This window comes from Daldinia decipiens, assembly GCF_022478715.1.
Source record: "Daldinia decipiens strain CBS 113046 unplaced genomic scaffold F4813scaffold_33, whole genome shotgun sequence".
Lineage (NCBI taxonomy): Eukaryota > Fungi > Ascomycota > Sordariomycetes > Xylariales > Hypoxylaceae > Daldinia > Daldinia decipiens.
Genome location: NW_026054576.1, coordinates 317,196 through 340,852, shown reverse-complemented (window position 1 = coordinate 340,852; position 23,657 = coordinate 317,196). Strand labels below are relative to the sequence as shown.

General features: G+C 45.9%; 5 protein-coding genes across 5 annotated transcripts; 3 read left to right on the top strand and 2 right to left on the bottom strand.

Annotated features, from left to right (window-relative positions):
* Positions 1-2,697, top strand: F4813DRAFT_193416 (hint-domain-containing protein). Its single transcript, XM_049239461.1, has 6 exons — positions 1-184; positions 234-632; positions 702-895; positions 955-1,120; positions 1,168-1,841; positions 1,941-2,697. Exons 1-6 carry the CDS (start codon positions 182-184, stop codon positions 2,662-2,664), a joined length of 2,160 nt encoding a protein of 719 aa, XP_049096941.1. The 5' UTR covers positions 1-181; the 3' UTR covers positions 2,665-2,697.
* A 188-nt stretch (positions 2,698-2,885) lies between these two features.
* F4813DRAFT_398709 (kinase-like domain-containing protein) lies at positions 2,886-4,535 on the bottom strand (the record flags this gene model as incomplete). The annotated part of the gene is made up of 3 exons (XM_049248087.1): positions 2,886-3,606; positions 3,689-4,179; positions 4,281-4,535. The coding sequence occupies 3 exons, from the start codon at positions 4,533-4,535 to the stop codon at positions 3,189-3,191; spliced, it is 1,164 nt and encodes a 387-aa protein (XP_049096940.1). The 3' UTR covers positions 2,886-3,188.
* A 1,678-nt stretch (positions 4,536-6,213) lies between these two features.
* On the top strand, positions 6,214-8,064 carry F4813DRAFT_369091 (uncharacterized protein). Its single transcript, XM_049244391.1, has one exon. The coding sequence runs from the start codon at positions 6,672-6,674 to the stop codon at positions 7,713-7,715; it is 1,044 nt and encodes a 347-aa protein (XP_049096939.1). The 5' UTR covers positions 6,214-6,671; the 3' UTR covers positions 7,716-8,064.
* An 8,271-nt stretch (positions 8,065-16,335) lies between these two features.
* Positions 16,336-18,518, top strand: F4813DRAFT_193188 (uncharacterized protein). Its single transcript, XM_049239459.1, has 2 exons — positions 16,336-18,166; positions 18,229-18,518. Exon 1 carries the CDS (start codon positions 16,547-16,549, stop codon positions 17,903-17,905), a length of 1,359 nt encoding a protein of 452 aa, XP_049096938.1. The 5' UTR covers positions 16,336-16,546; the 3' UTR covers positions 17,906-18,166; positions 18,229-18,518.
* Positions 18,519-21,905, bottom strand: F4813DRAFT_398705 (actin-domain-containing protein; the record flags this gene model as incomplete). The annotated part of the gene is made up of 7 exons (XM_049248086.1): positions 18,519-19,979; positions 20,044-20,484; positions 20,621-20,658; positions 21,043-21,080; positions 21,158-21,455; positions 21,521-21,805; positions 21,853-21,905. 7 exons carry the CDS (start codon positions 21,903-21,905, stop codon positions 19,069-19,071), a joined length of 2,064 nt encoding a protein of 687 aa, XP_049096937.1. The 3' UTR covers positions 18,519-19,068.
* Positions 21,906-23,657: the final 1,752 nt, after the last annotated feature.

Sequence of the window (23,657 nt, the reverse complement as noted above, 5' to 3'; positions counted from 1 at the left end):
GCCGTGGTTCATCTTCCTGCATGTAACTGAGTTTTTCGATGCCCGTGAAAGCGAAATTTACTAGAACGAGCTCTCCTTTGTTATAATAAGTTGGCCATATTGCATTCTAGGAATATAGCTCGACCGTGCAGGCTGATTTAAGATCTACCTCCCCAGCTCCCAAACCAATTTTACATCCATCATGGTAAATATCCATAACGAGTGACAGCAACACATTCTAACAGTATTCTCAGGTTTGCAAACAAGAATTTACACTAGGGATGGGTGAATGTTCCTCAGAGTACTCCTTAGAGCACTCCGCGCAACCCATTCCCCCGATGGCGGAGGATGCGGCTTTGGAAATACATGCTTTACCATCGCACGACGGTTTGATAGTTCGAGTGCAGCCGCCGAACAAGCCAATAGATAGTAAATTCCAGCATATCCCCTGTGATATTGTACTGGCCATAGATATTTCTGGGAGTATGCAAGCGCCGGCTCCTGCAAAGATGGTTGGAGACGACGGGCAGTTAAGTTCTGAGCATTTTGGCTTGTCAATCCTTGACATGGTAAAGCATGCCGCACGTACGATCCTAAGCACGCTGGATGAGAATGACAGACTTGGTATTGTGACGTTCAGCAGAGAGGCACGGGTAGGTTCCTTACATACTAAGGGGGGTGGGCGTGTGTGTGTCTACTAATTGAGCTTGGGTCGAAAATAGGTGGTCCAGAAACTGTTGTCGATGACGCCTGAGAATAAAAGGTTGACGCACGAGAACATCGAGGCAATGAGGGCTGATAGTGTAACAAATCTCTGGCACGGAATCCGAGAAGGAGTCAATCTATTTGACGGAGAGCAGAATACAGGGCGCGTGCCCGCAGTCATGATATTAACAGATGGATTGCCGAATTACATGTACTTCTAAGATACCCCCCCCCCCCCACGAAGATAATTCTTACTTATCTTGTTCGCAGGTGTCCTGGCCAAGGTTACGTCCATAAGATACGTAGTACCTGGGAAGCTCTTCCGGCAACTCTTCATACATTCGGATTTGGTTACGAGATAAGGTCAGGACTTCTGAAGTCCATTGGAGAGATTGGTGGCGGCAACTATTCTTTCATTCCAGACGCCGGCATGATAGTATGAGTATTTGGTTCACATACTCAACACCAGCTAACAATGTATAGGGGACCGTTTTCGTCCATGCGGTCGCTCATCTTCAGACGACGTACGCAACAGGATGTACGCTTGAGCTCACCAGCCCTAAAGACACTCGCTTGAGAACGACAGCGGGCAAAGTCATTAACAGGCAGGGGCAAGAGGAAGCAGACTTTAATAGACTTGTCATAAAGCTGGGAAACTTGCAATACGGCCAGTCTCGAGATATATATCTAGAGATCATCGACAGCCAGGGTTGCAGGACCAGGTTCAGCTCCTCTATGAAAGAAACTAATATCACAGGAGAGCTTAGATACTCGCGGATGAGAGTCGCAGAATTCTGTATACTGGCCTATGGCACTACGAGTAACTCACACATCCTCTCCGAGTCCCAAATTGCGTACCACCAGAGCCGATCAATGATATGCGAATTCCTTTCATCCTTATTCCCACTCCAGAGTGATGGCGAATACGAGACTCGCAAGGAGATCAATCCACAGCGTCACCAGATAGTGTTCCAAAGGCTGCTAGATAACATTCCTGCCAGACTCTTTGACGACGAATACAACAGATCTCTAATGGCAGATCTTGTAGGTGACCTCCCGTCCGGTCAAGTGAATTTAGCTCTATCGAGCCAAGAATATTTCAGGCGATGGGGATGCCACTACTTCTTTAGTCTGTGGGATGCGCACGCGAAGCAGCTGTAAGTCCTTCTTACTAGAGATCATAATAAAAAAGAAAAGAACAAGAAGAAGACGACCTTTATCACCTTTTTACGATGTCTAATAACCCTGTCATCTAGGTGCAACTCCTTTAAAGACCCCGGCCCCTTGATGTATAACCAGAACTCATTCTTCACTAAATGTAGGGATGCTCTTGATAAAGCCTTCGATACCATACCACCGCCGACACAGTCCTGTCCCAGGGTTGCCACCACTAGACACCTGAATATGTCACGGCTCAATATGAAGACCGCCCCTTGCTTCACAGGTTCGAGCAAAGTTACGCTGGCTAGCGGTCGAAAGGTACCCGTTTGTAGCCTACGTAAGGGCTCACACGTACGCACGCCCGTTGGAAGCAGACGCGTTGCAGCTGTAGTGAAGACGTTCGTCTATAGGACCGTCATGTGTAGGATTGCCGACCTTGTCATCACGCCTTGGCACCCGATCCGGATAGATAATTTGACCGCTGAATGGATATTCCCCGCGAACTTCTTGCTTAGGTCGGAACACGCACATGTCGTTATCCACTCCGGAGCCATTTACTCTGTACTCTTACAGCCGGACTGCGACGCCGCGGCCCATGCCTTGGATATTGGGGGCATTTGGGTGGTCACGCTCGGTCACGGCATGGTACGTGAAGACGACGTCCGCGCCCATCAGTTCCTAGGAGATTATGGAAAGGTAGTGAGATCTATTGCGACGTTGGCACAGGGAACAGACGGAGTTGTGCTGTCCGGTGGGGTAGAGAGACGGGATAGCGACGGATCGGTCTGTGGGTTCAAAAAATATGTGCCATCAGTATAACAGCGTATTGGGTATAAGGGGAAGCTAAGATTCGAGGGCTGGTCGGCCCTGGTATTCACGAGATGCCTATCCTGAAGCCATAGTGTCAGAGTTTTGATAGGGTAAATCCAGCCGTACCTCGGCATCAATATTAGCTAAAATTGCCCTGAAAGCACCGAAGGTCTCTAAGTTATTCGATATATTCACAAAATATCTTCTACGCTTAAAGTAAGTTAGAAATTGTTAAACAAGAAATTGAGAACCGATACTATAGTATTCGGCTCATCTTATTAACTGATTACATGCACCTTAGACATATCTATCTAATATAAAGCGCTTAGGTACCTATTATTTAAGATTTGGCATTAGTAATTCAATATTTAAGAGTATATTGAGTTAATACTGATACGCCATGATCATCGTAAGCATGTGTATGTGATGGCTAGGAGTTGAATAAAACGTCGATAAAGTCTATCATGTGTCAGTGTCATACTTGGTCCGATACGCTATTTCATTCAAAGCGCCTTGAACCAAGCTCGCTCTGCTCATCTCTTAAACAAAGACGCCAAGGGACTGGTCCGGAAATAATCTCGGTCCTTCTGCCATCCCTTCAGAATCCAATCCCTCCCAATCCTCATCGCATCGGTAACCTTCTCTAGGGGGAACTGTAGAGGAGCGGTTGGAGCTCGTCTAGTATACCAGCCGATCAGTTGAACTCCTGCGTGGATGGCAGTGCGGAAGGCGAGCTCGTCCTCTAGCCTTCCGTACCCTTGGATGAACCCCTCAATCGCGGGCACGGCACCGTCGGTTTGGAAGAAATGTTTCCGCTCGTAAATATCACTGACCATATGTCCGATATCATATGCGCAATGTCCGAACTGGGCAAATTCCCAATCGACAATGAAGAGTTTGGCGCCGTCCAGATGTTCAGTGCTCAGCGACGGATTGCTCGGAAGTAGCACACTGGCTGTGTTAGTCTACATAGGTACCTCTTAGGTATTCACCATGCCGGAGACTGAAAGTAGAAAAAGAAGCAATTCCATACTTTCCCGTCCAAAAGTCGCCATGTATAAGTCCCCAATGCTCACCCCCATCTTCATCTCCAGACGTCTTTTGAAACTCGTTTGTCGCAGCATCTTTAACTTGTTCTAGAGTCAACCGGTGTCCTTCTAGAAGATCGGGAAAGTTATTTTCGAGTACCTTTAGAAAGTTATCATAGGTAATGGCGTACTTCAACTTCCGCATGGGTTCATTATCGCCGATGGCCTTCAACTCTGCGTTCGAGGAAGAGCTCCACGTATGGAATGAACGCAGCCAGGATCCCACGTTGTAACCGATGGACGCAGCCACTGGTGCCGTGAGGATGCTGTTTGCAGTTGGCGACACCAAGATATTCTTTAAATCGACCGCTGCAGGGAAATCTTCCAATACCTGGACATTTGCATCGCGGATGAAGAGGTGGAGTCGTGGTACCTTGACGGCCATGGTGCTAGATGGGAAGTTGCTTAGAGCATGAAGCATGGACTCTTCGTAAAACTAGATAACAGAGGGTCAATTATATACTAATTATTCTCTTCTTATTTTATAATATAACAGGGACTTCCTATAGGGGCGAGTAGGGGGGGAGAAACACATACAGCACGTGACGGATCTAGAGGAAAGTCCTTGTTGACGGCGACAAATTCCGTCGAGTGCTTGATGATAACGGTCGTAGTGGTACTTTGGTCCCCGCCATCTGCACGGATGGGATGGGCTAATTTTCCACGAAATACGAAGTTAGTAGTTCCGTTTGTTAGATGCGTCAGCGAAGAGCAAGCATAAGGTGTTCCTGAAAGCTCTCCTAAAACCTTAGAGACGAGTGCATCTTTCTCTGTTTGGCTAAGAGGCGCCATACTTTCGAAATGCGGATGATATCACCCCTGAACCGTGTATAAGAAGTACACGTATGTTGAATTAGAAGCTTGCCAACCTCAGAGGTGTTTGTACTTGAATGATAAAACGTTTATACTTGTATCCATACAACATAACGTCGATACGCGGGGTAAGAAGAAGAAAATTACCTCCTAACGTACCTGAAGAATAAAACAAGTAAGCCGATCAATAGAGACATTTTGCAACCCCATGGCGTCTTCTACAGGTCCGATTCCTAGATGGCTCGTTTTAGTGGTTGATGTAGGAATGGATAAGCACTGAACAGGGCACCCCTGTTTGGGGCTCTTAGAGATATCTTTCTGATGCAGTGCATTAACTCAGTGTATTTCGATAGTTCTGTATATAGGTAAATATGCATGACCGTCCCGTCTCCGGGATTCTTAGAAGTGTGTGGGAAAATCTGATATGAGGGTCAGGACGAAAAAGCCCACTATGTTTTCAGGGTATAACTGGAAGTAAAAACAGAGTTGCTAATGATTTTGCCAGCACTTTCGCAAGGTCGTGCTTCTTACCATGAAGATGAGAACGTGATAAGTGATCGGCAAATCTCGCCCGCAAAGAATTAGAAGACATATCCATATCGAGAAGAAAGAGATATCTCAGTGCCAATTGCATTTTCCTTATAAGCCTTGAGGAATAGATGATGTAGGCGTACGAAAGCAGCCACAATAGCATGGCCGCCAGTTTTCTTGATACCCTAGACTTCCGCATTCTGAAGCTATGTTTAACGGCGTCGCAGTTCAATGAGGACTACTATCAGCTTGATGATCGCAGCGGCAATGGCTAACCGTAAAAGGTTGACTTCATTATTTCTAGTCAGTGCTTGCCGTAGAGTATAGGCTCCGATATACCTGAGGGAATGCTGAGAAAAAATGCAAGGAACAATGAGAAATGATGGTGGTAATGACCGTCAAGACTCCGAGCACAGTACCGGTGCGAAGAAAAGAGCGGGCACAAATGTAGGAGTAAATGATGTGACAGAAGCGGCTCGATTCTTCAGGCTTTAACGATTCATAATCGATGAAGCCATGTGAAGGGATCCTACTTACCCAGGTGCATAAGATCTTATATCTCATTTATATGAAGCGCTTAGGATTACCGTGGTCTTATAAACAGCTCCGAAATTCAACACATAATTTTGTATGAAGCTACCAATGGACTACTGTCAAGTGAAAACCAAACTGGGAACGATATATGATGTGATAACCCATCCGTTACCAAGTGTATTTAGCGAGGATAGGGACGATGTTAAGACTCATTAGGTAGCCACCTTAGTTAGACATTACGTTGATTCCTAGATTATAAAACATAATTAGATGGAATCTGAAACCTGAATTTATATTTAACTACGGGGTGTTGGTAGGCCATTAGATGCTTATTCTTCGTGACGTTCATATCGCCTTATGAAACAGATATTTAATGAAATTTACTTAAATATACGCCCATTACTAAAGAAAATGCACCATACCTAGGTATGCAGACAACTATCTATAGTTATATCTTATATTTAAAGTCTACCCAAAAAGGCATCCCCACAGAAGCCTGCAACCTAGTCCTTCTACATATCCCGCTTATCCGCCTTTCACCACCCAACCGTTGAGGTCGCACCTTTACTTGGGACAAATTACCACTAAGGATTGATTTAAGGTGCTCCCGAACAAGTGAGCTGCTTCCCTATTTCGAAGTATTATTTTCAAACAGCGCTAAAATCTATACCTACCTACCTTTCTAGTAAGTTTCAAGGGTCGGAATAACCTCCTTATTAGCTCGGAGACATTTCTTAATCTTGCCCGATTCCTTAATTAAATTATAGCACCCTCTGGGTGCGAGGAGGCGAAAGCTAGCACTAATGATTTCGTATGCTGGTTCCCCCATGAGTCATTGTTATATATGGGCTAATCCAGGCCCGACTGATACTTATTTGGGTAAGTATTCCGAGTACACGATGAAAAAGTCGCCGAGGTAACATACTGCGAAATATCGATATGTAAGCATTGATCACACGGAAATTTGTATAAGACTCTATTCTCTATCATCGAGCAGGCAGTATCTTTTCCACTCAAAATATTGATGACCCGAAGCTCTATACAATCAAAATGTCCGAGGATCGAAAACCCCGAATTCTGATTATCGGGGCTGGGTCCATGGGAGTTCTCACCGGTTATCACCTTAGTCTCGCCGGAGCCGACGTGACATTCCTCATCCGCCCACATCGTGCCAAGGCGTTGGATAATCCTCAGATGCTCTATTGCTACGATGATAACAACTTGAAGGAGTATAAGAGTTACAGTTACATTACGAACCCGTTACTAATACTTGGATCGGACTATGACTACATTGTTATTACACTCGATGGTGCCTCTTTGCGAAACGAGGCAGGTGTAGGCTTAGTGAGGACGATAGGCGATGCTGCACGCGGGACTAATACAAAAGTCGTCCTCGGTTCCATATTCTTCGACTTACACGCTTGGTTCCTTCAGCTCTCAGGGCTAGCGGACGAGCAAGTAACCAACGGGCATCTCGATATTCATGCCTACTCCACGAAGGCGTTGACTCTACCACTAGAGGCCCCGGTGGACCCAAATCTGATCGCAAAGGCCGATTTCGCCTACACGGACAAGCTAGGCGATGGTTTCACCGTCGACGATAGTTCCCCTGCCGTGGCAAATGGGTTTGCAGAGATTTACAATGCCAGCGGGGTTTCACGCTGCACCGTCAAGCCTGCATTAGAATGCGCCGTTGCCATAAATCCCCTGTTCCCCGTCTTTGCGGCATGTGAATTGATGGACTGGCCTAAATTTAAAGACATCGATGGAGAGGAACTATGGAGTCTTGTAGTCGCATCAGTGAGGGAAATCCAGGAGCTCGACATCCACGGGGAGCTGGGTAAGCAGGCTGCTAGAACGATGACTGAAGCTGGACTCGCCGCTTCGCTGGCGGCGTGGGAGAAGCATATGATTCCGCTCGACTTACAAGCGTTCAATCGCTTCCATCATGGTGAGAAGTTAAAGGCCCAGGGTCGGGAACATTTGCAAGTTTGTATTTCATATGGCGCAGCTGAGGGGAAGCCAATGGCGGCACTGAAAGACCTGTTACGGCGCGTTCAAGAACACGAAGTGGAAGTGGCCGCGGCGCAATGAAGCAAAGCAAGAGGCACCCCTGCGGCGGGTTTGCATAAAAGTCCTGAGTTTAAGACTATGCATTTACTTTGATTAGCTGTATCCTATATCCTATATTTTATTTCAGTGCCTCAAACCAATATTCAAAATCGCTCGTTTCGTTATACCCTACCAACCATGCTACATTTTAACCAATCACACCTTTACCTTCACACACATTTTGAATATTGAATCTTTAATGCAAGGTTATCCCAGAAAGCTTACAACACATGTTTCAAAAAAGAATTAATGAAATATATATATATATATCGGAATTGTGTTCGCTGAAATCTCGAAAACTGTGGTCTGAGTAACAACATCATCTTTACTCATAATAGCGTCTGGTAGCTTTTCTTGAAAGGGCTTTACAGAATTTTAGGCGAGAGTAACGAGTTCGCTGCGGTCTAGTAAGTCCGCCTCTTATGACGAAGAACGTGCGGGTTTGTTATCTCCGAACAAAGAAACTGGAGTTCGATTTAGCAAAGGCAGCAAGTTAACAAAACAGCCATGACGTGTACGGTACGCGAAGTAGTATTTAAGGAAAGTGACTTATTGTATTTCCCCGGCTATTCTTGATATCTCATGATGTTAACAATAGCCTACCTCGAAATACGCTGCCAATATTCCCTATACCTTTATAGAGATTCCCATCAACAGGCGATAAGAAATGTATTTCAAATAAAAAGCAAATAAGGGGTAAAAGGACACACTCTAGAAATTTGGTTCACTCACGAGAAACATCTAGAGGTATAGTTGGGTTATACTAATCTCACGTCGAGAATTTAAGTCGATTATCTTGTGCTTGCTATGCTTTAATATTGCTTTTATATTTGTTATTAGCACGTTTTAATGAATTCGTTTCGATGCTTTTAGTATTTTTTAATGGAGGTTTGCACCTTTCTTTGGTCACAAAGCAGGTGTTCCTTTTCATCTTAACCGCCGTGGGCGCCGAGCAATAACTTGGGTAAGTTCAATTTACTTATTTCTAATCCAATATATTCCACCTGATTGCTATGCTATCTCCGATGATATGAACTGGTGTGGATTAGGACTAACCTGTCTGGATCTGGTGACTGCATCACTATAGTCTTAAGGGCCGAGGGCCTTTATTATATGCGTAATACGTGGGGCGATTTCAAGCAATTGGTCAATATTATTTTCAATATATTGTGCTATTATGTCTTCATACAGCTGCGGATCATGCGGATACAATTACGGAGATATAGGGTGCCTTGATATCTTGACAAGCGACCTGTATTTGAGCGATGTCGACAAGTCAGCCGTACGCCTTGACATATTAATCTGTATATTCCAAGCTGGACTAACTAGCTATGACATTCCAAAACTCTGCCTCGGTCTTTGTGCTATTTTGTGGCAACAGGTGTGGTATTGTACCATCTTAGGTAAAATTCCAGGGGGTAAATGTAGAACCTTGATAACCAGCGCCATGAACTCTTGAATCCTAACAGTTTCCTCGTCCGTCCTCCATTATTTCTCTCTATCTTCTCGCAAATAGGATAATTTCAATCAACACGTGGGGAAAAAATCACTTTGTTACTTCCAACAAAAGGGGTGTTCTCACTCGAATACCTGATCTTCCTAGTTCAAGCTGTTTTCGAAATTTACTAGGTGTCTGTCTAATACCTAAAACACGCATTTTCATACTATTACTTTTCATATCGCGGTGCTAGAAGCTTACGACAATATATCACTCCAAGAGGATGGTTTGATATCTTTACTGAACTTATACAAATGCTTAATTAAATATTCAGACATCATTTTCCCCGTCTAGCTTCTTATCATATTCCCCTATGCTGACTTAAGAAAACACTCTACTGGCCCTATGTGCTCCATTCAAAATATAGAATATAGAGAGTACTTTAATCATAAAGGTATTACTTACGATCAGAATCATGCCCTAGATTTCCACTATAGCAAATATGAAATGTGGCACCCGGCAAAGTTATAAACGGGCTGCTCTAACTATTATGTTTTCCGTTCACGTTGACGTTACACGCAGCCCCTTGCAGGTCTGACCATAACTTCCATTCTATATGGATATTTTCTAGGGTCCTTGCAGCCTACTACTGCACATGGAATCTATATTATACCTTGCCGCCAAGGCTTGCCGCACGCCGCTGTATTGGCTACCCTATCATTAAATTGGTAATGAATAGCAAATGATGCGTCTATGGTAAATAAATTTTAGTCATGCATTTTACGAATAGATCTAACATATGTTGTAATTTAGGGCTGGGATGTTGCTATTCTCCTACACCCACTCCCACTCTCTTCTTTAAACTCGGTCGTTCTACTTTCATCTCGTCACGAGGCTAAACTCTGCAGGGGATACCGGCGTTGACTTATCACACTATACTATGTAGGTCTTTACATTTCGATTCTTCAACGTAGACTCGCTTCGGAAGAACATCGTCTCACAACTCGCGTGGTTTCAACGGCTGCAGTGATTAAGCGCGCGTGGCGTATTCGCCGAGGCACTGTGGCTACAGACTCTAGTTCTTAGAGAGGCTATTAGTTGCTGCCTAGGTAGATTTGGGACTGACTAGGCTAGATGTTTACACTGCAGTATTAATTAATATAATAATAATGAAACACATAATGCTATTTACAAGTCAAGTATAAGGACCTATTTGCAACTTCTTGATTAAGTTACCAACCCAACCAGTCCATGTAAAGTCTGGATTGGCGCGGGTTGGGAGTAGTAGGTCATTACCGTGAGACTTCGGACACAGCATACAGTATGAAATCAAAAGGTCGGAGCAAGCCCCGTTCGTATTAAGCCAGCCCACGCAGCCTCACAGCCCGACTGTCTCTCAAAGAACACTTACAAGGTAGTTGATTCGACACGAAAGTAAGATGTGGGAGTAGATGCTAGGATTAATTCACAATAGAACTAGCTTATTGGACTAAACCGAGTCCTAGTTCTGACATCGATAGTTGTATTCCTTCCTATTAGCCAAGCGGGCTCGAGCCGATTAGGAGCGTGCGGGCGCCTTGCTATCAAATTTACGGACCAAACCGGTCCCGATGGTGTATATCGTCTGCAGGTTAAGTCTGTGGGTCTCCAGAAGGAGGCAGGACTCGGAGCAGTCCGACCAAACAGCAGTTATCGGGTACCGCACCTGACCATTCTCCTACAGCCTTAATCAACAGAAGCTCACACGCCTTTGGTCACTGGCGTGGCAAATCCCACTCGACGATTCGGGGCGGGCTTGCTTGGCGTACAAGCCAGTTAGCTAAGGGATGGGGAGAAGGGTGGGGAGAAGGGTGGGGAGAAGGCAGATAGAAGTTGCAAGCTATGCTTAACAGATGGGTGAATGAAAGCAGCTGCGGTCAACGACTATGGAATCGAATTCGAATAGGGAAAAGACTAAGTACTATACACGCACTGGAGCTATCTTTAGAGGCTTTCCCCCGTATTCAGCTTCGAAAAGATGTAGATGCTATACCGAATAGAAGCTCAAGAAAGCGTTAGTGAAGCTATCTCGACATCCCTGCCGATCAATGGACATTAACTGGGGTTGCACGACTCCAACATTGTATTTCCCCCCCGCTCTAATATACATCCTATTCGGTATCACGATCTAAACGGATGGCCGCCAGCATGTGATAACAAGGCAAAGCTATTCACGTCGCGTAAAGCGCCAACTCACTAACCCCCATACGACAATCATGTACGTAGATAGCTGTAAAGGGGGGCGAAGACGACTCCAGGGGGTTTGGTTGTAGCTATGTCTTGCAGCTTAAACGAATATTTAAGGCCATCAAGCTCCCCCCTTTTTGATAGCTCGATAGCAACAACATCATCGTACAACCAAGACCTCAAACACCAAAGCAATCTTGACTAGGTATATTTCTAAGCTTTAGCTTAACCCAAACCAAAAACCCATCAACATTCGAAATGGAGCCCGCTACTTGTGGATGCGCTACTTGCTCTTGCGCTGACTGGTAAGCTGCCGGCCCCCTTTCAAATACTACCATTGTCTTCTGAAGCTTGAAGCTAACGTGTACGACTATAGCAACTCCTGCTCTTGCTGCGTAAGTAGCTAGCTTCTGACGAGCTCTCGAAAATACCCTTCTCATATACTTACATTTTGTCTAGTCTCATTAAACCGTTGCAATTATTCGATCCGACCAACATGGCTCAGGAGAGATAACCAGGAGGACTTTGCGGACAAGGGAGAGACATATGCATTAAGGGGGACAGTCTTTACTTTATACGGGGCTCGTCGTGTCTGGTAGCAGATTAACCAGTTGTCTCACACGAGAAATATACACTCTTTGAAAAACCATTGTTCTATCATGCTTGCATATGGGTATCATTATGCCGACCATCTTCCAACGCCGTTTATGCCGTATGCCGTATGCCATATGCTATATGCCATTATATGCTCTATGCCATCGCTCATTACTTCATTCTTTCGACGGTGCCCAATTGATAAGCCAGCCCCTTGCCATATCCAAATTAGCACCCTCAGCTTCACAGGCTGCAATGCACCATTCCAGATCCCAATCATCTTCGGCTGCCAACATCTCGGCCAGCTTTCTTCTACGTTGGTTTGCTTCGTCGACACAAAAGTACATAGGTGTCTGTACATCACGAACCGACTCTACAAGAGGTTTGATTTGCGGTAGCGCAAGTTGCGCGGTGGACGGCTTAGGCTCTAGCTTCAAGTTTGCACGGCCTGTCTTACACCACTCGTTGGCACACCACCTTTTCCCGCAGCCCTGCATCATCTGCGTCAAGTACCGACGTTCGATACGTCGCTTCAGAGCCTTGCCCTCGGGATCGTACAAGCTCACATAGAGTGGAGAGAAGCACAATGAACATAATCCGATGTCATTCCCGGGACCTTGGCCCATCTTGGTGCCCGCATTGACAGCACCATTCTTGCCAACACCATGCTGGGTCCGTCCGCAATTAATATTTCGACAGATAGGAGGCTTCAGTCGGTGCGCCTTCTCCAACTCGTGATATTTTAAATGGGTCGACATATCGCGTAGCCGGATTATCTTTGAGCACAGATGGCAATCCGTAGTCCTCGCGCCGTCGACAAGCTCATGCTCCGTGAGTCCCGTGTGAAGCATCTCCGCAGATGGATTGAACGGGTCACCTTCTTGGCAAACCTCGAGGTGGCAGAATTCGCATAGAATGATTTTGCCGGGACAGAGGGTGGTGCGATGACGCGCGAGGTCGGGAACAGAATTGGTCGAGAACGGACAGGATGGACATTGTCGCTCGGTATGATAAATTTCATCATGCTTCGCTTTTGTGATGTCCGAAGAGCCATTTGCTTCATCGTGGGAGCAATGCCAGTGATTATTCCATTCATCTGACGTCTTCTGGAAGACATTGTGACACTGGGGACACGAGACGTTGTTACGGAGGCAAAAGTTCTCGTGCAGAATTATAGTGCGTTTAGGAATCCACTGAAGGCAATTCTTGCATTGTTCTTCATCAGGAGATCTCTCTTGTATTTCCACGTCCATCGAACCGGGGGTTGCGGCCCTTTCTACCGTCATCGCGTTCTTAACCCTCAACTTAAATGGCCGAGGGGAGAGATCAGTTGGCTCAGTGGATGTCGACTCGGGCAAATACCCGTGGACTGAGATAAGCACACTTTCGGCATTCTCGAGTTCGACATTAGTAGGTTCAATAGATATGCGCTTACTGCCGTCCTGCGTATAGTTGAAGACACCGAAGACATGCTCTGCTTGGCGAGGTAACGCCCTCTGTCGCGTAGATTTGGGGCTTACAAACAAGTCTACGCTGTACTCGTCTGGCAGCTCGCTAACCTCAATTTCGAGGATCCTTGATCGAGCCCATGAGGGTAGCTCATAGTCTACATAGTCCCCAGGAAGAACTTGGCCGCTAACAGTCTTCCAGATATTGAGCTCTTGACCGACCGAACTACCACCGGAGGTCCCGGGTGCCCTTTGCTGCTTAGCCATGATCCGTCTCATAGTTTCTCTCGCCTGCTCCTCGTCTAGGGCCTCGATATCGACTTCAAGGTCCGTATTTACTACACATATACCACCCCCCTCAGGCCGAAACCCATCGATCAGCAGCCGGAAAACTTCGCTTTTACCCCCCGACACTGATAAGATGGTACCGTTCGTGAGGGTTGTAAAACTTTCGCGTAACTGTCTCTCTAGAAGAGCCTTCCAGTCGTCGGGGTTGTAGCCAGCCTCCAGCGGTCGTAGACGAACGTAGGTGCCTTTCGGCAGAGGGTTGGCATGGACAGTTATTTGGGGTATCGCGGCCTCATTATCGGAAGCATCAGGGGTATCTTCGGGTATCCCCTTGCCTAATTCGATTCCTAGAGCTTCCAACAGATACGGACTTAACAATACCTCGCCCTCCTGCGCAGAAAACTCGCGTATGCCGGCATAAACCGCGTTGTTATTCGAAGGATTAACGAGTCGGAACATGAGAGGGCTGGGTAGTTGTTGGTACGGGTCGCCACCGAAGGCATATGGGGCTCGAGAGGATGTCGAAGCATACGAGTTCCGGAGGGGATTCGTAGCCGAGGCTGAGGCTGAGGTTGAAACGGAAGACGAAGTCGAAGCGGCAAGTAGCTGTTCGAGAGCAGATTGCGGGAGGATAATCTTGTCGCCATTCAAATCTTTAGAAGAGTATGTCGCTGGCGAGGCGACGTTCAAAGTTGCTGACCACTTGATCGCGGGTTGTTCTTCCATCTTGATTTATAGTGAAATTAGACAATATCTAGCTGGATCGGCGTCGTTTTGTATTGTACAAGTTTCGGGGGAAGCCAGTTTATAAAAATAGACTGGGAGAGACATCCCTGAAGAAACAAGGGGAAGAATTAGAAGATTAGAGGTGACTACGATGGGGCGACGGTCAGACGGGGTTTTAAAAACACCCTGACAAGAAATCAGGTTGTGGGGAGGAAACCATCGTGCGCTTGTAGGAGTGAAAGAAGAAGGATTGAAAATGGATTTGAAAATGACGAAAATCAGTCAGCCATTTCCGTAGAGTTCCATGACGCAGCTTCCGCCCTAATATTAGCGGATACTTATGAGATACTTGCCCCGCTATTTAGATTTGCTACAATTTATAAGTAGACGGAGAGTCACTCCGTATATTGCCGACGCGACTCCGGGGCTGCTAATTAAAAAATACGTATCGGTACCTCCGCCCTTTAGCGCGCGAAAAGAAGCCCCAACGTGCAAAATATAAAATACGGCAGCGCGCATTGACTTGAGAGCTAATGTCTTTTATTGAAAGTGGACTATGTGCCTGTAAATTACATACTTAATACCTGCCTACCTCTTACATGTAACATGAAGCTGGGAGTCGTATAAAATGTTAAAAGACCCAAGTTAATATAAGTATTAACTAAGTCCATTGGAAGTCCCAAGTCTCCTTTTATTTGTCAAAATAAAGTCACAAGATCGAGTTACTAACAACGTGCATTATCCACGCCGTACTATCAATAAAAATAAGCCGGGTTCTCTTACAGAGTACAGAAAGTCAACTTGGCTAATGGACGATAACAGAAACAACAAGTATACCTAGGTAAACACAGCCAAGACTATTGCGTACATTTATTGAAAACATGTCTGACAACGGCTAAAGTTGTATATTGCATTTCTAGGCACTATGTACGGTTACCTGGACTACAAAGCCAAGAGTTCCATTTTGAATCTTAGGGGAGCCAAGCAAAAGCCAAGCACGATGGTGAGATGGTTGATAATGACGATCTCATTCAAGACTGGATTTATTCCGTATTTACTATGAGGTAAACAACAAATTGCTGACCGACTCCACGAAGCGTCCCACCAACAAAAGAGGCATTACGAAGTACATATAACACGATATAACACATTACACACTACCATACGGATTACATTATCTGGACATATATTAAAGTACACTATTCGTCCCCCGCATCGACAGGCAGACATTCAGTGCTACCCAAGTCTCCATGTTCGTAAAGTCTAGATTCGAGAGCGAGTTATAAGCTTGATGCTGCGCTGGCCTCGACAATCATCATAGGTAACTTAGCGGTAGCTTACTTCTCTCAAGGGCCAGTTACAGTCTATGATCCTGCATATGTATCTGCAATGCGATGCGACGCTGTCGGCTCAACTTGCCAAGGAAAGGCAAAACCCCAAGAATATTGCCATCGTTGCCCAAACTATACGCAATGGTGCAGGCATCTTTAATGAAGAAGCCTTTACCAATGCTTTTGACATGCCTAATCATATACGACGGTCTTGGTGATGGAGGCGAGGTAAATGATATAAGAAAAGGGTTGGAAAAAAACACCTCATCGTATCCCCTCTCTATTAAGATGTCCAGGGGTACACAAGGTATAGATTGCCATGTCTCTTATTCGATATAAATTATAACTATTTGTCTTACAGAGTAGAGTAATAAGCAAGTAGACCTGTCTAGGTATTTACCTCTCAATATCAATTTACTCACCGTCTCTTATTCAAGTTGGGTACCTATATATAGTCTATACATACCTGTCTACCTACATATAATTATTGGATCAAGGGCTATCTACTTTAGGTATACGGCATACATATATCTTCAACCTTGAGACAAGACAAGACAAGACGAAACAAGAGAGGCTCTAGGTTACTCGACTCCCTAGAATCCACTACCCTTTTTTATATACTACCAACCTATCTCATCTCTTCTTTATTTAATCTAAATCCCGAAACCTAACTTAATTATTTCCCACTGACTCGTCGTCTTATCGTGTGTCTCTTTTTCTCTCTCTTCTTTTTAACCAGCAGCTGGTCTGTGTCTGCATGTGATGGCATCTGGAGCCATCGTTCAACAACACGCGCGCGACTCATCTAGCAACGCCTTTACGGACTCCAATCCCTTATTAAACCTACTCACCAACTCCCTCGTCCTACACCAAACTATCCCCTACCTACCTATCTCGAGTATTCTCAACCTTGCCGCGACTTCGCCGTCACTCCGCGAACTTCTTTTATACCGCACCCCCGGCGTCTTCCGATACCTCGACCTAACCCGAGTCAAGATCGACCATGGCGACGTGGTCTGGTTTAACGTCCAGATTGACGAGAACATAACTGAGGACGATTTCTACTCGGGTCCTCTACGCACTATCTTCCGGAGCATCCGTCGACGCGACATTTTACACCAAGTCCAAACCCTCGTCCTCGACGGCCTCTCCGTTACCGCCGAGTTCTGTAACGACATCCTCGTTGACCCCTCCTTGCGTGTGCGCATTCTCTCCATCCGTGATGTGAAGAACCTCAACGAACGCAAGCTGATGCAAAGCTTGCGCTACGCTTGTCGATCTACCCGGCCCGACGACACGCCTCGACTAAAGGCAGTATACGTATTCGGAACGAAGGACGTTCCCGCGCTACCTATCCCGTTGATAGCTAGACAGCATGGCACCGCTCGAAGAGGTGCTAATATTAGTATTGGTTGGAATCATAAGTCTCAACATACGCTGAACGAGTCTATCCAAAGCGAGGGAGACGATTGGTATCATAAGAAGGGCCGCATCATAGGAAAACACATCGCTGACGGCTGGGCTGAGACACTCCTTGACTGTCGGCAAGTGATCAAATTTGATGCTGTGCTCTGCACAAGCCCTCGTCACCAGAACTCATCCGCCTTTGGAAAGGTACCAGTCACGCCGCGCGGAGCAGCGACTGGCAACGAGAGCCTATGGAACGTTGCTACCTTCGCACTCGGCGGGTGTGCATCCTGCGGAACCGCACCAGAGGGGTTTACGGTGTACGGAGACTCTCCGCCGGAGGAGTTACCTCTCTTGGCACCTGTTCCGCTTCATTCATCAACTATCAAAGCAGCAACTTGCCCGAAGCCCGACTTCAGATCCGAAGGGACAGAGGGGGCCCATAAGTTCATCCCGAGATGTCTAGAATGCATTCGCGAACGGTACTGCTTCAGCTGCGCCCAGTGGTGGTGCGAGGCTTGCTACCAGATACCAAGCCGTCAAGAATTAAATAACCAGATCGTGCACACCTTCGGCCAGACCAACGGCGTAGCGGAGCATGAATCGGCAACTTTTGAGCCGTCTAACGTTAAGGTACGGAAGGGTTACTGTCCTAATTGCTACCTAGCAGCTGCAGGGGCAAATGCAGGAGTTCCGAACCCCTTTCCGCCCTGAGTGGTTGCGAAGCGGCCATACAGGCGAGAAATATACTATTATCCCATGACCCTAGTTCGTGTAGGGATAGCGAGAGTGGATATCAACTGCTTTCGGTCATCCCCGGAAATTGTATGCGGCGATAATCCCCAGACGCAAATATACTTTTCCTTAAGAGTCTCGTTGTGTGGAAGCTCTACGAAGTCCCCTTGCTAACGTTGTTGGCTCTAGAACCCCGAGATCCCTAAGATCAAACGGAGTTGTTGGGAGTGCGAACACAACGTATGTTTCTATGTTCTCCCTTTGTATAACTAGGACCAATTATGCTTACTCGCGTATTCCAGTGTCTAGATTGCATCGCCAATACCCAGAAGCTTTGCAGAGCCTGTGGCGGCGGGTACTGCATCATCCACTACGAAGGGTCTACACTCACGCTGGTATGTCTCTTGTCCTCACGGGTCCACGGGTCCCTCTGAGTTAAGCTGACTTTGAACTCCAGTGCGATTGTACGATTGTCATTCCATTCCTGCAATTTGTAGTCCGAGTCAACTAACAAATTATTTATTCACAGGGTGTTCGAGGAGAAGCGGTCGCCGATCTCGCGAGATGTACTAACGGCAAAGCCCATTCGGAGGTATAAGTGCTCGATTATGAACTATCGAGTATCCTATTATGATTAATCTACTACCTATTACGACTATGATCTTTAACTGTTCGGCCTAGGGTTCCATGGTCACTGGCGGCGTTACGGGTTCTCTACTCCATTGCCACTCCTATGTTTGGTACGGTCGGTTGGGCGTGTATTGTTGATATTAGTTGCAGTAAGGCGTGGTCAACGACATGACATGCGGCCTTATGATTGTTTCTCTTGCGTGCCCATCGAGTTCGAGGGCCAAGATGATACCCAACTCAGTTATGAATGAGCATATTTAGTTTTTATTCGGTAAATCTATTGCTGCGTGTTCCTCCTATCAATGTGTACATCAACTTGGTTGTTCGACCTTAAAGCATATGGGTTAATACATTTCATATGTAAGATTACCTGTAGGTAGTTAAAAAGGTCCAAAATAGCCTCGTCGTATGAGCGATATGTTAGAGCCAAACCGGTTCGATATTGTCATCTGTGACGTAAATCAGCGCGTGAGGCTTAAATATTCTGGAAGTGAATTCTGTCTCGAGGCAAATCATAACTCCAAGCCGGTGGAGAACTTGCGCGCAACCCACGCCGCACCGAACTCTTCATACTCTTGCTTTGTAACGGACAACGCGTTGATGTTCTCATGCTTGGCTAGATTAGCACCACCTAGCCATGTGCTGATTATCGGATCCACAGGGCGAGCAACCCGGACGAAACATTCATCGGGAGCGAGCTGCACGATTTCTTTTTGTAGTCGTTCAACAAATCCGTCAAAAAGGGAGTTGCCGCCGACGACGATGATATTAGCAAGAAGACCAGGCCATAATCCGACGGGTAGAAGGCGTAAAGATTGCATGACGAGATCCGCAATACCTGGCTGGCGGATACCAATATCTGAAGGATGGAATAGCAATTCTGGAACAGAGAAGCGTTCGTTCCGGAGAGTTATCACATCCTCGTTAGACTCCCCAGCACGCCCAGCCGCCAGTTTTCGAGCCTTTGAGGCACGAAGAGGATCGAAATCCCGGAGAATGCCCTTAGTTATCGTATGGAAATCGGGGAGCACGTAATCTTTAGCTATTCCTCCACCATTGAGAAAGGTGTCCCGACGTTCGCCTCTTGTGCCCTTCCAGGTACGCTCATGGTCTCCTTTATAGTCGAGGGAAACATAGCAAGCAGCCTCCTTCATCTCGTTGACAATGTACGTCTCGTTACGCATGTCGTAATGACGAAGAGAAAGCAACCGCGTCAAGTAATTAGTTAGGAGTTTACCTCCAACATCTAATCTTCGAATAGCAGGATGAATGGGTCTGCCTTGGAGAAGAGGCGTAACGGTAGTATGGGAATATCCGGTATCGATGAGGAGTAAAATCTCGGCAGGAAGCTGGGCAAGGGTCCCGGGGTCTCGTGGTGTTCGAAGGATACCTTGCACGTCGTGATAGGCATTGAGAGACGGGCCTAGGATAATAGTTATCAGCTACGGACCGCCTTCAACGGCTTACAGAAGACGACCGCGACATACCAATTCCCCGGTAGTAGCTAGCAAACCCAAACTCTTCGAATACCATTTGATCGCAATTCGTCTGTAGTATAGGAAGGGAGTTTGACGGTTCGGTAAGTAGTAACCGAGTCTCTGAGGGATCGCAGGGTTGAGGAGCCTTGTCATCAAAGAATTCGTGTTCCCATATCTCTTTCTCAGTCTCCCAGTTCACGACGAAGCCTTTCTCCACGGGTCGCCTAAAAGCGATCTCGCTGAAGTCGGTGCATTTATTAATATTGGAAGCAATATAGATCTTCTTGTTGCGATCTCGAGCGATGCAATTCGGTATTATGCGAGGCTCGTCTACGACGTCACCAGCCACATATCCAGCCTTTATAGTGTAGGCGCCATTGTCGAGAACCAAGGTTCGGGATGGTGATGGAGGTTGATTTGTTTTTGATTTCCTTGTAGGGGCCATAATGACTATTGAATATTTACATTAAGGTGATACCGTGTCCCTACCACATAATCTAAAGCGTGAGGAAGGCGAGGAACATTAGACATCGGTAGCAACATTCATGTTGAAGAAACATTGAAGCTATCAAGAATGACGATGTACATTTTCGATGCAACAAACCAAAAAAGAATTCAACATACCTGTATTTTTAAGGGACCTTAGGTAATCAGGTAATGTACCTTAGGTACCTGTGCCCACTAAAAAAAGAATTATATGAGGTACATACCTAGGTACCTAGGTACATAGCCAACATTGAAGGAACCCCTCGTCTACTCCCTAAGTACATAAGTAACCTTATAAATAAAATGCCCCCCTTATTATATATACGAATAAATATCCCTTAACATTAACCAATATTGCGATGATGAGATTATATATCGTCTCTCATACCGTCTTTTAATACATCATTAACGCCAGCTATCGCGATAATGGGCTCTTATTTTGGATTTATTTTAACCCTATTCATTTCCTCCTAAATCCAACAAGCTATGGGCACCTGTCTAGTATAAGCTACGCCATCATACCTAACGAATACTTTGAATTTTATAGCTCTAGCTCCGTACTGTTCTGATTATAAGTCCAGGTTACTTCATTAACTATTCAAGCTATCTTCACCTACGCAATGGTGTTGGTCGTTACCCACTCCTTGAACTTGTCAGATCGAGCGTTGCCCATGTCGTGAATCCATCGTCCCACATTGTCATGAATGCTGAAGCCCGTCTCAGGGTTTGCCGGCTCCTCAACTGCGGTCTTCGAGAAGGCGTAGGCGAAGTTTGTGTCTGCGGCACCGTTGAGGATGTATGGGTTTCCGTCAAAATCAGTCCAGCTAGCACAACCTGTGCAAAGTGCCGTGAATTTGAAATGCGTTTCGTTGACGCCAGTGCCCTTAAGGACCGTGTACTTAGCATCCTCGTATGCACCAGGTAAATAGTATCCCCTACGTTTGTTAGTCCGAGATTGCTTGAGAACTAAATGGTTCATATAATTAGAGGCTTCACTCACGTAGCTTGACGGGAAGAAAATTGAACATTGTCTCCGTCGTGCCATACGAGAGTCAGGGGGTTGTATGTCATAGCACCGCCCCATGCCCATCCGGCCCAGCCCAATCCTACTGGCGCCACGACCTGGAGGATCACATCATAGGCAGCATCGCCGGTTGCCTCTGCGGGAAGAGCTAGTCGGTAAGTAATACCGTCCGTGCTTGTGTAAGACTGAAAAGATATTCCAGTGTCGGCGTCGACGAATGCAGTCGAGTCCAGCTGGGCGAGAGCTGAGACACTGTAAGTACTAAGGCTCGTCCCGTTTTGCTTTCTTTCAGGACTAGACAACTCTACTTACCAGACCCAGCAAGGCCAATAACACCAGCGGTGACTGCGGACCACTTCATGATTGGTTTTTTTTTTAGAGGGATATTAAATAGACCGAAGTGACCAGGGAGCCGATACGAGTGTCTAGAAGGTGGCACCCTCCCTTTATACTAACAGGCGTCAACAGCATCGTTACATATAGGACATGGCTTCAACCGAGGGAAATTAATTTGGAGAACTGTCTCCGGAACGGCCAATACGGGTAGGCCAATATAGTACTTCTGTATATCAAGGTACCATCTAGGATACCACGCTGGATACTCTTCATGATGTAAGATCAAGGAGGTCCATCGTTGCCCCTTGCTACATTCGCTTGAAGGGGTCAACACCTATTAGCGCGGCTGAAGCTAACATGGCATAAACAGCAGATTGGCCAGAACCGGAGCAATCTTCAGCGCCAAGGATATGTTTTCTAAATGTGGTATGTTGTATACCGCAGACTTCACTACTCTGCCATCAAACTTCGGGAATGGAATTCGTCACTCCGCGTGGGGTCGCCCAGTTACAATAGCCCGAGTTGGGAAAAGACACAGTCGTAGTCTTATAATAATAGCATGTGCCCACGTAGTAGCGAGAAGAAGCCAAGAAGCGTTCGTCCCTGCATATCTATGTCATAAGTAGGACGAATTAGTTTTACCCTTCACTTGATTGGATCTTTCGGACACCTGGCAAGGATTCCCGGAGACGACATTAGCCTGAATCTTCAAATGGGTTTACTTTACCACTACGTTCCGCTCAGAATTTCTGCCAATAAATTATTCGCGAAAGAGTCCAGGCGATCTTTCCCAATTGTCGAATTAAGACAGGCATGTCTTTATCGAAGATGTCTTATACCCCTAAGTCCCCACATGGGAATCAACTTCTTAACCTGGGTTACTCCAAGTCAGCAATTTAGCCTGGAACATCATAACAAAGGCATCTGTGATATGTATCCTAGGTAGATACGTAAACAATAAGCAGATAAAATAGCTGATCCCCTTCGCCTCATACTGCCGCAGTATGACATCAGGAATAATCATAAACATGATGCTGGGTCAATGCTGAAATTGATCGAGGGTAAAGGGCTATGAGCGTAGTTTAAACTAAGAGTTATTTATATCGAAAACCTACATAAAGTCACTACGACAGCAGATAATTACACGCCATGGTCCTCTAGTAGAGTAGACAAGGTACCTAGGTATGCAGCCAGGTTTACGGTAGGTCAACATGAGAATAGATTTCATTCCCCCATCCCTTGTAACTAATTCACATTATAAGCCATAAAATAACAATTAAGAAGTAGGATTCCAAAAATAAATAGAACGACTTCATCATCTATAAGCATCTAAGCGGCTCTTCTCAACAGGTAGTTTTGGGATTCAAATTGTGAGATCGCGAGGCTTAGTCATGACACTCAGTGGCATTATAGACCAGCAGCGTCGTAGTATTATTGATATTCAACGTAATAACTATATAATGCTATGTGACGATACCTATAGCATATATAAGCCCATCGGAGACCGGTAAACGCTACCGGTCCTGGTAATAAATAGTATGTTAAGTGTCAATCTACTACAAAGCTTAGGTCGTATCCAATATAGGAAGGGCTGAAAGCGGAACCTAATCGAACACGATCAAAAGGCAAGTTAAAATTATACGTGAAGGTATCGTCTAGGTTAGGTTACGAAACCCCTGGTAGATGCAGCGAGTAACGCCGAGTACTAGGTCGAGGCGGTTAAACGAGCCACGGCGCATATGTATCGCGCCAATTTGTCGAGATGAGTCTTCTTATA

Coding starts and splice junctions, on each gene's coding strand:
- F4813DRAFT_193416 (XM_049239461.1), top strand. Junction 896..954: donor GATGGATTGCCGAATTACAT/GTACTTCTAAGA, acceptor TCTTGTTCGCAG/GTGTCCTGGCCAAGGTTACG. Junction 1,121..1,167: donor TTCCAGACGCCGGCATGATA/GTATGAGTATTT, acceptor AACAATGTATAG/GGGACCGTTTTCGTCCATGC.
- F4813DRAFT_369091 (XM_049244391.1), top strand. CDS start 6,672: ATGTCCGAGGATCGAAAACCCCGAATTCTGATTATCGGGGCTGGGTCC.
- F4813DRAFT_193188 (XM_049239459.1), top strand. CDS start 16,547: ATGGCATCTGGAGCCATCGTTCAACAACACGCGCGCGACTCATCTAGC.